We start from the raw sequence: 1553 nt of genomic DNA, 5'->3' as shown, positions 1-1553 counted from the left end.
GTCATATAAATATATATATATATATATAATAAAACTTATAAATAATACCTTTTGCATTCTTTTTAGTTATTAAGAGTGTGTTTTATTTTTTTCTTTTTCTTTTTGATAAGCATCTTTCAATATCTTGTGCTTAGCCAACAAATTAAGAGAAGACATAATGAAGGGATAGAAATTAAAAAATTTAAAAGTAAGTTCTTTATTCCATAATTTTTTAATTTCTGTTTGCTCATGTAATAATGATAGTAAATAATTAATTTCTAAGTTTGATTTATTTACTATATTATATAAAGTTTCTATATTGTTTGGAAGGTTTTCTATTGAAGGTATATCGTTTAATAATGGAAAATCGTCTTCATTAATTTCATCTGACAATTCAATATCTTCTCCAAGGTCAATTAATTTAATGTTAACTCTTTGTTTAAGTATACGATGTATATTTATAAATTCTTGAATAATATATTCTTTATCTTTCATAACTGCAATAATGTTAAAACGAACATCATTATCTGTTTGTGAGTTACATATTTCATCGATTTCTTTTTTAATATGTTCTCTAGAAATTTCTAACCAATGTTTGTCATTATTATTATTATTGTTGTCATTATTATTATTATTATTGTTGTTGTTGTTTGGGGTTGCTTTATTTTCATCGTGAGCATTTATAAGGACGGGACCATTTTGTAAGCCATCCAATAAATATACTTTATCTTCAAAATTAATATAAGAAACAAAATGAAAGGCGTCTTCACTTTTTTTTTTATCATGATGCATATCGTCTTTATCTAAATAAATTGGAGGTTTATATGAATTATGTATATTACGAAGAAAAGTACAATTTGATAAAGTCAATCCTTTCATTGAACTATCAAAATTCAAACTGAATGTTTTTATATTTTTTATTTCATCATTTAATTCTATATCTTTATTCAAGACAATAGATAAAATAGCTTGTGTAGCACATGCATTTGGAATAACTTGTTTGGCAAAAAATAAATTATCAGGAACGTTATGTTCAATATATTTATTTCTTTTATAATTCTTTCCAATATTAAATAAAAATATAATACCATAAATATAACTATGATGTTTTAATAATTTATTATATTTATCTTCAATACATATATCATTCTTATATAAGTCCACTACATTATCAACAACATTATTTTCTTTATTCTCTTTATCTAATGTTTTATTTTTTTCTCCCATATATTTATCAACACCCAATATATGATTCATATGTATATTCTCTTTATTATTTATATAATCATCAAAATAAGATAAACTATATACATCTTCTACTGATATTTTGCTAGCACCCATACGTTTAAGCATATCATAAAATATACATGGATTACTCTCTATTAAACACCACTCATCTAGAATATTTTCATTATCTCCTGCCATTTTGTTACACACAAATATTTTTTTTTTTCAAAGAGTAAAAAATAAAGGTAAATATGTATGGAAATCAAAAAAAAAAAAAAAAAAAAAAAAAAAAAAAAAAAAAAAATTAAAAAAAATTTTAAAAAAAAAAAAAAAAAAAAAAAAAAATA

At 21.2% G+C, this 1553-nt stretch overlaps 1 protein-coding gene across 1 annotated transcript; it reads right to left on the bottom strand.

Annotated features, from left to right (window-relative positions):
• Window positions 1-69: 69 nt before the first annotated feature.
• Window positions 70-1404, bottom strand: PGSY75_1117100 (deubiquinating/deneddylating enzyme; the record flags this gene model as incomplete). The annotated part of the gene is made up of 1 exon (XM_018786292.1): window positions 70-1404. One exon carries the CDS (start codon window positions 1402-1404, stop codon window positions 70-72), a length of 1335 nt encoding a protein of 444 aa, XP_018641087.1.
• Window positions 1405-1553: the final 149 nt, after the last annotated feature.

The sequence above is a fragment of the Plasmodium gaboni genome, chromosome 11 (assembly GCF_001602025.1).
Source record: "Plasmodium gaboni strain SY75 chromosome 11, whole genome shotgun sequence".
Classification (NCBI taxonomy): domain Eukaryota; phylum Apicomplexa; class Aconoidasida; order Haemosporida; family Plasmodiidae; genus Plasmodium; species Plasmodium gaboni.
The sequence above is the reverse complement of the archived record's forward strand: the minus strand, read 5'-3'. Positions and strand labels throughout refer to the sequence as shown.